The sequence below is a fragment of the Gopherus flavomarginatus genome, chromosome 4 (genome assembly GCF_025201925.1).
Source record: "Gopherus flavomarginatus isolate rGopFla2 chromosome 4, rGopFla2.mat.asm, whole genome shotgun sequence".
NCBI classification, from domain to species: Eukaryota; Metazoa; Chordata; order Testudines; family Testudinidae; genus Gopherus; species Gopherus flavomarginatus.
This window is the reverse complement of record NC_066620.1, coordinates 122,207,341-122,220,219: the sequence shown is the minus strand read 5'-3', so window position 1 is coordinate 122,220,219 and position 12,879 is coordinate 122,207,341. Positions and strand designations below refer to the sequence as shown.

General features: G+C 41.3%; 1 protein-coding gene across 2 annotated transcripts in view; it reads right to left on the bottom strand.

Annotated features, from left to right (window-relative positions):
- Positions 1-237: 237 nt before the first annotated feature.
- The window catches only part of TRDN (triadin), a 118,848-nt gene continuing 106,206 nt past the window's right edge, over positions 238-12,879 (bottom strand). For both annotated transcript variants that reach the window (XM_050949840.1, XM_050949841.1), the window contains 4 exons: positions 11,564-11,623; positions 7,353-7,409; positions 3,233-3,292; positions 238-506 (listed from right to left, as the gene is read on the bottom strand). In XM_050949840.1, the coding sequence (XP_050805797.1) occupies positions 253-506; positions 3,233-3,292; positions 7,353-7,409; positions 11,564-11,623 (431 nt within the window). In that variant the 3' untranslated portion in view covers positions 238-252. The remainder of the gene's footprint in view (positions 507-3,232; positions 3,293-7,352; positions 7,410-11,563; positions 11,624-12,879) is intronic.

Here is a 12,879-nt window from a genome sequence, read left to right as displayed (position 1 = left end):
CAAATCTTCTGCTCCAAAATATTCAGTAATTGTGAACACTGGTCCCTGTTTTCTCAATGAAACATTCACATGCAAAATGACTCTTTAGCTGTGTCAGTAACCGTTGTCATGTTGGAGGCTTAGCTTAAGCATCTTTGTTTGTTTTGTTTCCATTTAGTGATCTGAGACCCAATGGGGAATGGCAGATACTACTATTTTTTTTCCATGTGTGGAGTTTGACATTGGTCTCTGCCAGCTTTAACTTCACTGTCTCTATTTCTTTCCCACTACTCTTTTAGGATCTTCAGCTGTTTCCTCCTGGTTTTGTTTACCTTTCTTTTCTGATTTTGTTTCAGCCTTCACTGCTTTCTCCTCCTTCACTTTCGGTTTGGCCTTTATTAACCCAATGTCCTCTTCTTTTGTTTCTGTCTGCTTGCCTTTTTTGGCTATCTTTGATTCAGCTTTTCCCTCTTTAACTTCCTTTTTAACTTTTTCTTCAACTTTGGTGCTTTTTGCTTTCTTCTCTTCTGCACGTAATAAAGAAATGTGTTAAAATCATCCTTTCCTGAATAAATAACATCAAGCAATTTAAATTCAAATTATCACAATGTATTATTTCTTTAGTGCTTTGTACACAATGACAACAAAATGCAGGTAGTCCCTGCCCTGAACAGCTTACCGTCTAATCAAGATGGACACAGAGAACAAGACAGAATGGGAAGCCCAAAGGAACACTCTAATCAAACTAGTGGATAAAATACTCAACAATTCTATTCCTTTTATAAAGTGTATTAATGATATACAGTGCCTGTCATTATGAAGAGGGGAGGAATGTTCTTCCTGCCATGGCATAGGACTGGGAGTCAAGTGACTCATTCCTGGTGATGCCGCGAGTTTGTTCTGTTACAATGGGCAACTTACAACCAGTTTCTGCGTCAGCTGCCCTATATGTAACATTGGAGATTATGACAGTGCTCTGCTTTGCTGGTATATTACATGGCTTTGTTCATTAAAGTTTTTTAAGTTCTTTGAGATCTACACAAGTGAAACATTTTCACTGTATCTGGTAGCACTTAGATCCAGGCAGGAAATGACTTTCCCATCTCATGAGAATTTTTGAGATAATGAAAATTTGTTACATTCTGAGTTGGGACAAAAAGACAAAAATCTCAAAAAAAATTGCAAACTGAAAAGCTGAAAAAAATTTCAGATAGGTTAATCAACACATTTCATTTTGATAATTTTGATATTCATTTTGACTGACTTTTTTCAACTTTTTAATTTTTTTTACTATCAATTTACTTTTCAACATGAAAAGTCAATTTTTCAAACTTTTCCCCCAAATCAACCCTTTCCCATAGAAAGATTCATTTTTGATGAATCAGTGTTTTCTGATGAAAAAAATATCCATGGAAAATTTTCTGATCAAGTAATGAATTAAGCTTCACAACACCTGCCTGACTGGGAATTAGAAAATTATTATAATTCTTTCAAGTATGTGTAAAAGGGGAAACACACAATGATTAAAGATCCCATCAATTACCCATTAAAGTCAATGGAGAGATTCCCATTATTTTCAGTGGAGCTGGATCAGGACCTCCATGACTTGCCAATGGTCAGAGTAGCCAGTTAGTGACACGGTCAGAAGTATAATGTAGCAGTCCCGACTGTTCATTCACTGTACTTTCCACTGGGCACACTGGCCCTGATTCAGCCATGCAAAACTGGAGTAATGTCACGATGGATCATGTCTACTGGATCCAAGCTTTGCAATTCAAGCATATATGTAGCCAGTCATTAATAGAAAACATCTTTAAGAACTGCAATATGGTACAATTTCTAGTTTAGTTAGGTCAGGCTGGGTAACACCTATACATAAGCTGCAGTTTTCTACAACATCTTCTCTTAATAAAATCATTGTGATTATTAATAATGTCTAGCCTGATCTGGTGAAGAACAGATTTTCAGAGTTCTTTTTTATTCTTAAACGGCTCCCTCTAATTAAGAGCACCCGTAGTACACTTCTGCCAGTGCATCAGTAACCTCGCCAACCTTATGATACCTTGAATCTAGAGAGTAAGACCAAGTTTGGTAATCATGAATCATCCATGATTTTGTCTGGCAATGTTGTGACATCATCATAGGTGATGGCTCGAATTATGTATCATAGCCTCACTAACTAGCATCATCAACTGATACTCCCACCGCAGACTGTATCAGATTGGTCTCTAGGCAATTACACATTAAAGATTGTGGAAGCTACTAAAAACAGTTTTCAGATGTAGTCATCCAGGGGTCAATCTGATACATAGTCTGTAGTGGGAATGTCAGGCACTTTACAGGATGGGGCACTAAATAGAGAACATGTCTAATCAAGGCACATGCAGTTGTAGCTGGGTCAGTCCCAGGATATTAGAGAGACAAGGCAGGTGAGATAATATCTTTTATTAGAGCAACTTCTATTGGTGAGAGAGAAGAGCTTTCAAACCACACAGAGCTCTTCTTCAGGTCTGGAAAACTAATTAAGCCATAAGCAGACACTTCGAGCTACATCAGGAGCATAATAAATTGTGTGGTTTTTCAGAGCCCAATCTCCAAATTCTGTTTATGTGCCTGTAAATGAAGTTGATAGGAGCTGAGGGTATGTGCTTGAGGGTAGAACTTACCCCTCTCCAAGTGTGCTACTTCTGGAACTCTCAAGTTTATTTAACCTCGAGGCAGAACTCTGGAAGTTGCTGCAAAACTCTTGTCTCCCATAACGTGGTGGCACAGAAATTCTCGCTAAACCACTGGGCCTATTAAACTGATTTTAACAATATGGAAACTGAAATTATCGATGACACCAGAAAACTACTGTTTATACAACAGCCAGTTCCCAACTCCAAACAAAGTCACAACACTCTGGATAGAAGTGGTTTCCATTATATGAAGGGCTTACAATTTGGTTCAATAGCTCTCAGTATCCACACTATAAAAATTGTTCCAACACCCCTGCTAAAATTCCTGGCTGATCTTGTAATTGACGCTTAATAAGCATGCTCTTGACTTTCTCTGTGATACAGTAGCACATGCTTTTATTTTGATTATCTTAAACAATCTTAAAGAAGATTCAACAAGTATATTTTATTTAATCAAAATTGCCAGTATATAGCTTACTTTCAGATACATTCACTCTCTGCTTACTCAAAAGAAAGGTTAAACTTTTCAGTATAAATTGTTGTAAAATCAAAATGTAATGAAAAGGAATAGTTACCTTTAGGAGGAGCTTTCTTTTCAACTTTTTCCTCTCTTTCAGGTTTGTCTTTTTGAATGACTAAAAATCAACAAAAATTATACTTTTCTTTACAAAAATTGCTGTGAAAAGGAGTTGCCAAAACATAACATGACACTTCTCGCTAACCTATGTCTATTTCATGTATTTACAGTTTACTTCATATTTCCCTCTTTTAAAAAAAGGCCCTGGGTTGTATGAGTCAGTTACATACATATAAATTGGTGATGTTTTAGCAGCTATCAAACTGAACTCCAAGGTGGCATGCAGATTTAAATCACTTTTCCATGAGGTTTCATTCTGCAACACAGAAGCAGATCAATATTCTACTCTGATAGTTCTCTCCTTCCTCTCCCTGATTACCATTAAGCCATATTTTACAGGAACAAAACGGCCCTGAAAGTTATCTTCACTTCAGTCAAGTAGCAGCTAAATAACAGCAACATTCTCTTTTAACACATTCCACTCTGGAATGGGTGTATGCGTCTTAGCTGATGTGTTTAGATGGTGTTCTTGCCAATATATGTTCTTAGGCCCCTTTATCTGGGAAAAAAAGCTACCTTGAAGTCTGGTTACTCAGCCTTCAGAGGATCTCCTATGAGTAGGAGGAATTTTAAATGGTTTAGAACCATCATAATGGCTCCTACACCACAATCTCTCCTTGAAGCTGGCATTACATGTGCCCCTGTGATCCCCAGCTGCTGGAATGACCCTTAGCACTACTGGCAGCTGACATGACATAGAACAAATCTCAGATAAGATGAGAAGTGGCCTGACACACACTGATGCAGGAAATGTGTGTGAGGGAGGGGCAGCTCAAATTAATGAGATGCACACTAAGCAGATTCACAGGAACTGTTGATGCACAGAATCCTCCCCCAGGATTTAGACCTGGTCTATACTAGAAAATTAGATTGATTTAATTAAGCTGGTCAGGGATGTGAAAAATCCACACCCAAGTGGCGTAGTTAAACCAACCTAAGTCCCCATGTAGACAGCACTGAGTGGATGGAAGAATCCTTCCAGGATCCTAGCAACCATCCCTCGGGGAGGTGAATTACTTATGCTGACCGAAGAATCCCTCCCATTAATGTATATCATGTCTACATTACTACAGCTGCAGTGGCGCAGCTGTGCCACTGCAGCATTTTAAGTGTAGACAAGCTCTTAGAGAGAAATGGAATGGAATGTCTCCCTAGCTACTAACACAGCCAAAGCGCCAACAGTTAACCAAGCAGAACTCTTCACGAAATATGGTGTCCAGTCACGGGCACATTTAATAGATGGATAGAAAGGCAGAGCATTCATTAGGGATGTCTGAATCTCATGGAGCTTGGGGTGGAGAGAGTTGTGGGGGGGGTTGCATTCTCAAGACTAAATTGAGTTTGTGAATTTTTATTTTCTATGAAAACCATCCCTGGTTTACATCAGGGTGATTCAATTTTTAAAAAAAAAACACACTTTTCTATCTAAGGAAAGTTTGTGCTACACATTTAAGAAAGAAGAACCAGCTGCATCCCCTCCCTAAAAGAGATACTGGATAGTGGCTGCCTTTTATTATTATATTTATGTTTTCATTCACATTTTTCTCCGCACTTCCACATCCTTTTTCCATAACTTTCCTTAGTGGAATGTAAACCCAAAAAAGTCTGATTCAAACATTCCAATCCACTGTGTCACTGTGTTTGAACAGCTTCAAAATCAAGCAAAATTAATTCCTGAGAGCCTATTTTCACTCCACTAGCATATAAATGGTTCCAGATCTAATCCTAGTCTGACTAAAAAATAAGGAGGAGACAAAGATTAGAGACTAAGGTTACATCTTCATGATAGAGTCAATCCGGGTGATCAGCACCCAAATCTAAGCAAGTAGGTTAACTTAGCATGAGTGTGAGTGTTCTGCACTAAAAAACCCTACCCACATTTTCATGTTCTCATGAAATCATTCTGCACTCACTTGTGTTTGTCTGGGGCATATCCCATGGTTCTTTGGATACACTCTAGGATTCATTTCCACTCAGTTGTGCCAACTGCAGGAGATGCTGTCTGTCCTTTGGAGGGAATTTTGGGAAGGATACTGGAGGACAATCAGCACTTGACTGATTTTGCCTTAGTCATCACAGTGAAATAAATGGGTACCAGCCAGCGTTAAATCAGAGCCCAGGCTCAGTCTAACTGATATTCCCAGCCAAAGTCATATAGCCCTGGATTAATGCGCATCCACCCCCAAATCAGCTGTTTTTCTGTGTGAGTGAAAAGGGGGAGGAGTTGTGGTTAAAACCCAGTTATGAGCCCAGCTTGTCTAGGCAGTGAAGATGTACCCTAATTCAACCTAGTAAAGCAGAATCTGGTACCCCTAAAAACAAAGCCTTTAAGACAAAAGAAAATATGTAGAAACCCACAGTCAATCATCAAAGAATTATAAATGCTATGGTCAACAAAATGAATTGGTGGAGCAGGCTAAATTGATTCGGAAAGTCTCTTGTCTGAAGTATATTTAAAGATAGGATTTTCAGTTGAAACAATACCAGAAACCCACCCCCTCATGCCCTCTTGCCCCAGAATATGTGTGGCCATTGGAAGATTTGTACATTTTATCCAAGGCATATTTGCCTTGCTAGAGAGGAAAAGTGCAATTTCTATCAGTGAAAAACTGCACAGATCATGTGCTGGAACAAAAAGATTGTTGCAATAAATAAAAGCAAGAAAATTAACAGCTATTTTTGGATATAAGAGAAGACACAAAGCAAGGGATGGTAAACACCATCTCAGAAAAGTATACACTAAATTGAAAACTGATACAAGAGAGAAAGCCTTTGTTATAGTCAAATCCCTGAATCCAATTTTGGAGAAGAGGACAACAAGAAACAAAAACACAATACTCAGTTGCTCATTACTCTAGCTACGCAAGAATGGTTCATGGACTCCTTGTATTAGAAAACAAGAGAACTAAGCATGAAATATGTTGTACAAAACTTAAGACAGGAACTGCTCAAGGCCTTTAGCCAAATATAGGATTGCCAAATTTCTAATCACACAAAACCGAACACCCTAGCCCTGCCCCTTCTCCAAGGCCCCGTCCCCTTCTCTGATCTTTCCCCGAGGCCCCGCCCCTGCTCACTACATTCCCCCCTCCTTCGGTGGCTCGCTCTCCCCCACCCTCACTCACTTTCAATGGGCTGGAGCAGGGGGTTGGGGTGCATGTGAGGGTGAGAGCTCTGACTGGGGGTGCAGGTTCTGGGGTGGGGCTGGGGATGAAGGGTTTGGGTGCAAGAGGGGGCTCCATGCTGGGGGGTAGGGCTGAGGGATTCGGAATGTAGGAGAGGGCTGTGGGTTGAGGCAGGGTGTTGGGGTACAGGAGGGGATATGGGCTCTGGGCTGGGGGTGTGCCTGTCCTGGCTCCATGCTGCACTCCAGAAGGGTCCAGCAGGTCCAGCTCCAAGGCGGGGAGGAGGGGCAGTAGGCTTTGCAAGCTGCTCTCGCCCGCAGGCACCGTTCCCACATCTCCCTTTCGCGGCGATTCCCAGACAATGGGAGTGCAGAGCCAGTGCTGGGGGGGGCACAGTGGGCACAGCTCTGTGGCCCCCCTGCCTAGGAGCCGGACCTGCTGGATGCTTCTGAGGTGCAGTGCAGTGCCAGGACAGGTAGGGACTAGCCTGCTTTAGACCTGCAGCACCACCAACCAGGAGTTGCCTGAGGTAACCCCTCATCCCTGGCCTCACCCCAGATGCCTGAAACCCCAGCCGTAACCCTCACCCCCCCTCGCACCCCAACCCCCTGTCCCATCCCAGAGACCCCTCCACACCTTGAACTGCTCATCCCCGGCCCCACTCCAGAGCCCATATCACTGCTGACTAGACTTTTAAATGGCCCAGTCAGTGGTGCTGACCGGAGCCACCAGGGTCCCTTTTCGACTCGGCATTCCAGTCAAAAACTGGACATCTGGCAACCCTAGCCAAATAGGCCCAAAGAAAGATTAGTTAATCATCAGAGAAGTCATGCTGAAACAACTACACACCCTAAACAGACCTCCATACCCAAAAAAGAAAAAAAAAACAAAACCCATAAAATAATACTAAATCTAAAACTAATCAATAATTACCTTTTGGAGGTGCTTTTTCAGATTTCTCCTGTTTTTCAGGTTTGGTTTTGTGAGCAACTAGAAATAAACAGACATGATATTGTACTTATTTAAAAAGACAAAGAGTTCAGATGAAATGAGTAAGGAAAAAACTATATCAATTGACATCTGGATGCTGGGGCCTGATTGTGTGAAGGAGGAATTGAGCACATTCAGCTACCATTCACTTCAACTTACAAGACTGTTCCCAAATTAGAGATCTCACATTTTGTGACATTTATAGATGTAGTTCATCAGAGTTCTCATTTAAAGCTCTACTCGGGAGGAAAATTATGTTTCACTGACATTGCATGATCCTTTGCAAGAGGGCACACTGAAGGCAGCCTTGGAATAGAGTTCCACAGCCAAAGACACCTCACAACTGAGGGTTACCTTGGTAGTGAAGACAAGCCCTGAGTGTAAGTCAATTTAAGTTATGCTACTTCAGCTATGTGAATAACATAGCTGAGGTTGACTTACCCCAGCGTCTTCACTATGCTGCGTCAATGGGAGACACTCTCTGGTCTATTTACCCTACTCTTTTTGGGGAGTTGGAGTACCAGGATCAACCAAAGAGCACTCTGCCATTGATTTAGTGCAGGAGTGGGAAAACCTTTTGGCCCAAGGGCCACATCAGGGTTGCACAACTGTATGGAGGGTTGGGTAGGGAAGGCTGTGCCTCCCCAAACAGCCTGGTCCCCACCCCCTACCTGCCCCCTCTCACTTCCTGCCCCCTGACTGCCCCTCTCAAAATCCCCAACCCATCCAATCCGACTTCTCCTTGTCCCCTGACTGCCCTCCCAACCCCTATCCACATCCTTGCCCCCTAACAGGAACCCTGGGACTCCCACTTCCAATCCTCCCTGTTCCCCATACCCTGACCACCACCACCCCAGAACCTCCACCCCATCCAACCACCCCCTCCTTCCTGACTGCCCCCCAGGACCCGTTGCTTCCTTACCCAACCCCCTCACTCCCCACCCCCTCACCAGCAGCAGGAACTTGCAGCCGCAACATCTGGCCAGAGCCATCTGCACTCCCCACACTGCCCCGCGGGAGCAGAGGGCCAGAGCGTGGCCCACATGGCGGTGTGGCTGCAGGGGAGGAGGGGCAGCTGGGGAGGGGCCGGGGACTAGGATCCCTGTTTGGGAGCTCAGGGGCTGGGCTGGACAGTCCCGCAGGCTGGATGTGGCTCATGGGCCATAGTTTGCCCACGTCTGATTTAGTGGGTCTTCACTAGACATGCTAAACTGACACTCGCTGTAGTGGTTTAAGTTAAGACGGCCCTCATTTTGGTAGGAAGTAGTGCAAAGTAATAACAGTCACATAATCAATCATTAATATTTGGAGATGGAGAGAATACTAGCCAGGAAGAGACCAGGCACTACATGGACTTCTCATTTTTTTCTTTAGCCAGTAGCCCGAGTCACATTCTATAGCCCAAAGGTAATTGTAGAGTTGGAAATCCCAGTGTGGTTTCTCTCTCTGCCAGCAGCCAAAAACGCCCCCTGTGGCAGTTTTAGAGACTTTCACTTTACTGTCTATTTACATTATAAGATGCTTAGGGAAGGACCGAGTTTTCTCCCAGTATTGAACAGCACTGATCACACCAATGGCTTAACAAAAAATAAAAAGTAAAAGGATTTACTAAGGAAAAGGATTTATTGATATCACTGTAAGTGATATCCTGGACCAGTAGATGTTAGTAGGACAGAACCATTAGGCTGTAAGCTCTCTACAGACACACAATACAGGCCCCTGCCCTAAAAGCACAAAGCACAGTTTGGAGCATAAAATAAATGAGTAGTTCTACATCAACTAGAAATTATGGGCCTGATGCAGGAAATTCTGAGTGAAATTCTATGCTCTATCTTATGCAGGAGGCCAAACTAGATTATCATAATGGTCCCTTCCGACCTTAAAATATATTGCAATCTTAGATCTGCTCCAACAGTAATAATGCAAACACTGAAGTTTGTGCAAAGTTTGACAAATTCACAAATTGTGCCCAGATTGCAATTTTGCTGGTCTTAGAACCATAAAATATCAGGGTTGGAAAGGACCTCAGGAGGTCATCTAGTCCAACCCCCTGCTCAAAGAGGGAACCAATCCCCAGAGAGATTTTTGCCCAGATACCTAAATGGCCCTCTCAAGGATTAAACTTGCAACCATGCATTTAGCAAGCTGATGCTCAGACCACTGAGCTATCCACTACTGCATAGATGTTTTCACAATAAAAATATTGGGGAAATGAACACATTCACCTCATGACAGCATTTTGCTAATTTCAATACGTAAACCAATGTTAAATGAAGATAATAGCAAAGCTCTTAAGGGTGGAAAAAAGAAGTGGAGGTGAAATAAAAAAGTGTTTAGTTTTCACAAGTCATGCCAAAACCAAAGATGTGATTCTACTAAATGCCAGCTTCACTGCTGGTGAGATTTGTTGACTCTCGCTAAGCTTTGTTTATGTGTTCAGATTATTTCAGCCAAAAGCTGTTTTGTCAATAGCACATCCATAGCCGGTTAACCTCCAGGTTAAGACATTTAAGAACTGAAGGTCCATGAAATCACTGAAATCTAATTATACTGGAAGGTACCTATACATTTTTATATGGAAAAAACAGAATAATCCAGACGTACAAATATTACCTTCCTACTCACCTCAGGCAAGTTCTTATTTTGTTTGACTGTCAAGTATAATAATGATAGGGGTTTTACTATTATAACTCATCAACATAAAGGGCATGTGAGTAGATTTTGTGGTTTGGATTTATTTTAATGGCATTTTCACAGTACAGTCATCTACTGGAGTTAAAAGGTACCAATGAAATAGTTCATATGACAGTGGGCATCTGGAGAGGTCACTGAGACCACTCAAGATGTCAAAATGTATGCAACATGAGAATAGAGTCTGTAAACAGATGTATGCACCATCTCTAAGGTCTCCCGTGTCTGTTTTCATTTCCCAACCCTACCAAAATACAACGTGCCTTTATGGCACAACAGTGGTACCATGAGAGTAGCTAACCAAGAAGCGTCAAGCTAACAGAGTTGACAAGTTGAACAACTGCCCTAGGAATGCTGCAATCAGGTAATTTTGTTGTTGTTTGTTTGTTTTAATTATGCAGTTGCTTCTGAAGCCTGGATAAAAAACAACATTTTTATTATCTACTAATGATAGTACCTCTGTTTAATTACATATGTAATTGTGAGGTCATACTAACTATCACACTTTATTTTATTTTAAGCTTCCATTTCACAAATAAAAATAAAGCATATTCTTGTGGGTTTCTGTCTCTCACTTCTCAACACACCCAAGTCAGGCAATAATCCCTCCACAATGCACCCACTGGAATATTTTACAGTGTGGGTTCCCATGTTTCGAAGTTAGCCACGCACAATTGCACCCATGCATTTGTGCATGCTTACTTGACACACACAAATACCCAGCATGCACATGCACATGACTAACTGTATACCAAAATGGGTTTGTGCATGTGAAAACACCTGTATATATCTGGTATAGGGGGGCATATCATTATTCAGGCATACAGAATTGTATGCATGCACTTGTGTGCTTACAAGACAGTACACACACACACATCCCTGTATTTTCAGAACCTGTTATTTTTTACTGATGTTTCAAAAAAATATGGTATACATTGATTTGGCACGGATCCATCTTCTAAGTGTTTTTCATTAGTCCTATTCTCTAATACTTATGTTGCAGATCTGCTTACTCCTTATCTAGTTTTAAACATTTTTCATGTTTTCCACCTCACTAACTTTATTTAAATTTTATCTTTGAAAATAATCAGAGAATATGCCATGTTTTACCTGAATACCCATATTTAATATACTTTTATATTTGCAGGTTATTGTGTCATTAAAATATACTGGACCCGATTCTCCACTCCCTTGCATCTCATGCAGGCATCATCACCTGTGCAACATGCATGTAAAATGCAACCAAGTTAGAATAGTTGGGCCAGATATTCAGCTAATGCAAACTGGCATAGCTCTGCTAACTTCAATGAAAATACACTGCTTCACACCAGCAGAGGATCTGGCCCGTAGTGTTTATGCTGACTTTTCACAGGTTTAAAGGACTATATGATATGCAAAGGAGTGGAGAATCAGGCCTGGTGTACCCTGAAAAGTATTGAAAGATCATGAAGAGAAATAATTACCTATGAGTTTTTCTTTCTTTTCAGGTTTTTCTGGTCTTTCAGATTTGTCTTTGTACATCGCTATGAAGAAATAAACATTTATATTTGTAATAACAGATTTCACAAACTCAGAAATTAAAATAATTCTACAGTAAGACACAAAACCAAACAGTGACTCTGAGCTGCTAATTTGTACTATATACCATATACTCACCAAAGCATATCCCCAGAAAACTGCCAAGTGCAGGACTCAAACTCACAGTACAGGGGTGCTGTGTGGCTCCAAAGGCCACAACATATCACCTTCAGCCCCCTACTTATTCTGGGGACAGGCTGCCTGCACACATGCAGATAACTTTATGTGATTTACCAGCTCAGCTCGAGCCACATAGTAGATCCAACTTTTCCTTGGAGTACCTTTTAAAATATTCCTCCCTCAAAGGGCAGTGGGTTTTGGAAATTAGTTGAGATCAATTCTGAGCAGATGATACCAGTTTGAAGAAGATCAGAGAAATAGTTACACACACATACACACGCACACGAAAATTAGAGCAATAGTTATACACAAACAAACACACACACACTCACACACACAATGTGCACAAAAATAAGCACTGTAACATTTTGGCATTACATGGTTTTTTAAGATGGCTGTATCCCAGAAATACCTTGCTCAGATGACCTCAGACTAGGACCACCAACCCTACCTAGGACCTTCATGCAGCAAACAAATTTTCAAGACAATCTGAGTAAACATATAGATTTTGGAGCACTTAGAAAAGTCAGTTGTAAACCAGTAACATAGTCTCAAGCTTAACTCTAGTGGAGCTACCGCCTGACTATGGTAAAGCTCCTTTGTCAAACAAGAGGAAACAGACAAGATCTGTTAGGGAATGTTAATTACATATATAACTGGCAACAAAAATAAGAAAGCAGGGAGTATTGAGCCTCTTGCTTCCTTCAACAATAGGCTGATTGCTGCAGAATACGGGAGAATGCGAACTCCTGCTCTAACTAAATGACAAAACATTTATGTGGGTGGCTAATTATTTCCCACGTCTAGTATATCTTTCCCCCACCCCCTCACTAAACATTTTCTTAATCTTCATAATGGAAGATAATTAGAAATTGGAATACAATATTGTGTATTTGCCGCAGATTCAAATCTTGCAGATGAAATGCATTTAAATATGTAATCATGGACACAGTGGAACTCACAGGGATCTCAGATATGTCACAGTGGAACTGTGTTTAGAGTGAAGTATACTAGCAGTCCAGAATTGTTTGAATGTATTGCAATGTGAAAACAGCTATTTTACAAACAATGAACCTCCATT